This window comes from Paracoccidioides brasiliensis, assembly GCF_000150735.1.
Source record: "Paracoccidioides brasiliensis Pb18 unplaced genomic scaffold supercont2.2, whole genome shotgun sequence".
Lineage (NCBI taxonomy): Eukaryota > Fungi > Ascomycota > Eurotiomycetes > Onygenales > Ajellomycetaceae > Paracoccidioides > Paracoccidioides brasiliensis.
The window spans coordinates 3594904-3596620 of NW_011371359.1; the positions used below are offsets into that span (position 1 = coordinate 3594904).

Here is a 1717-nt window from a genome sequence, read left to right on the forward strand (position 1 = left end):
AGGGCCCCCCCCCCTTTTCAACCCTCCCCCTCCGATTCTGTCCAGGTTCACAGACAGAGTGTCGAACAACGGTGGAACCTGCGCTTTGAATCTGCACCAACTCCCCCGTCTTGATCTTTCCCATCAAAGAGTCTGCGTGTTGTGTTTTGGTGGGGCGGTGAACCCACTCTGCTTCCCCCCCCCCCCCCCCCCCCAAAAAGCCATGGCGGTTCAAGCAGCTATGATCGCGGACACCATCACTGCGATGAAAAGGGCTCTTGAGCGCCAGCGTTTAGGTCTGTTCTTTCTTCCCTCTTTGTGTGTTGTCGGTCCTGTTTCTACCCTATGCCCTGTGATGGTCTTATGAAGTTTTCATCTACTGTGGTCTCCCGTTACTTGATGTTAATATTCCTCATATTCCTCATATTCCTCATCCTGCGAGGGGTTTTTTTTTTTTTTTTTTTTTTTTTGCTGACAATGTTTATGCTTCTTTTTTTTTTTTTAAACAGCCACCGGTGTCGATGACCCCATCACACAACCCACAAATCGCGGTAACAAGCTCAAACTGAATGCGCAATATGTCCATGAAGGTGCTCTGGGCTGCATGAACGGAGTGGAGTTCTATAGAAAGGTAAGTTATGGGTGTTTTTGCATGGCTTCTACTATTCTGCCTTAGTGTGTGTGCAAAAAAAAAAAAAAAAAAAAAAAAAAAAAAAAAAAAAAAGATAGAGAGAGAGAGAGAGAGAAGAGAAGAAAAGAAAGGGAAAAATGAAAGGTCGGGAATAAAACTGCTAACAACTGAGTTTCTTTTTGAAAACTAGAAAATCAATCATGCTGGTTATACAAGAGATATCCTGGAACGCAATCCGCCCAAATACGACTCTGAAGGCGATGAGTTGGATGAAGAAGATGTCGATGAACATGCCGATCCCGAAATGGGGGATGAAAACCCGTTTGCTGATATACACCTTGAACGTGAGCGGTCGTGTTAACAACGCCTGAACCCCTCCCGCTAGAATTGCCTGTCACAATGCTAATGGTGCAAATTTTCGGCGTTTATTGTCTTTTGCAGAAACCCTCGCTCCTCTGAAACATCCTTCCGAACTCGCGACCCACCCTTCAATGTCCTTTCCGTATACCTCTAGAATGCTCCATAAGATGGCGGAAGATGCCAATGCGAAGCTTCGACAAGAGCAGATAATGCTCCACAAGGCCAAACGGCTGCACAGGGAACTCCTGGGCGACGCCCCATGGATGCCTTGTGGCTTTCTGGAGACCATGGAGGATAGGAATATCTTTGACGTGAATTACGGATTGAATTCGTCGTCGAAGCATGGTAATGCGCGGGTTAAATCGGGCCACTCCTCGCGTAGCGGATCAGCTACACGTCAGAAGGATATCAAAAATAGCCTGTCGAATAACAAGACCGGGAATTCCGCTGTGAATGGCGTGTCTCCGGAGCAGACAGCGGTCGACCAAGATGTCGAGATGTTGAATGCTCCGGAGAAACCTTCGGAAAGCAAACCGACACCAGAACCGGAGGAGACCATTGGGAATGAATCCCTCAGGCCAAATGGACAGGCCGCATCACCCCCGGAGTCTACGAACGGCGACAACCTATCCAAACGCGGGACAGATAGAGATCGATCGCCCAAACCACCCACCAAAGAAGAACCTTCAAGTGCCAACGAGGAACCCACCAATGGTGTCACAGGAGCCAACGCCCCTGCCACCAACG

At 48.4% G+C, this 1717-nt stretch overlaps 1 protein-coding gene across 1 annotated transcript in view; it reads left to right on the forward strand.

Moving 5' to 3' along the window:
• Positions 1 to 202: 202 nt before the first annotated feature.
• Positions 203 to 1717, forward strand: part of PADG_11415 (uncharacterized protein) — a gene marked incomplete at both ends in the record, with an annotated part of 2049 nt that continues 534 nt past the window's right edge. The window contains 4 exons of the mRNA XM_010759661.1: positions 203 to 275; positions 489 to 610; positions 801 to 954; positions 1052 to 1684. Coding sequence (XP_010757963.1) covers positions 203 to 275; positions 489 to 610; positions 801 to 954; positions 1052 to 1684 — 982 coding nt within the window. The remainder of the gene's footprint in view (positions 276 to 488; positions 611 to 800; positions 955 to 1051; positions 1685 to 1717) is intronic.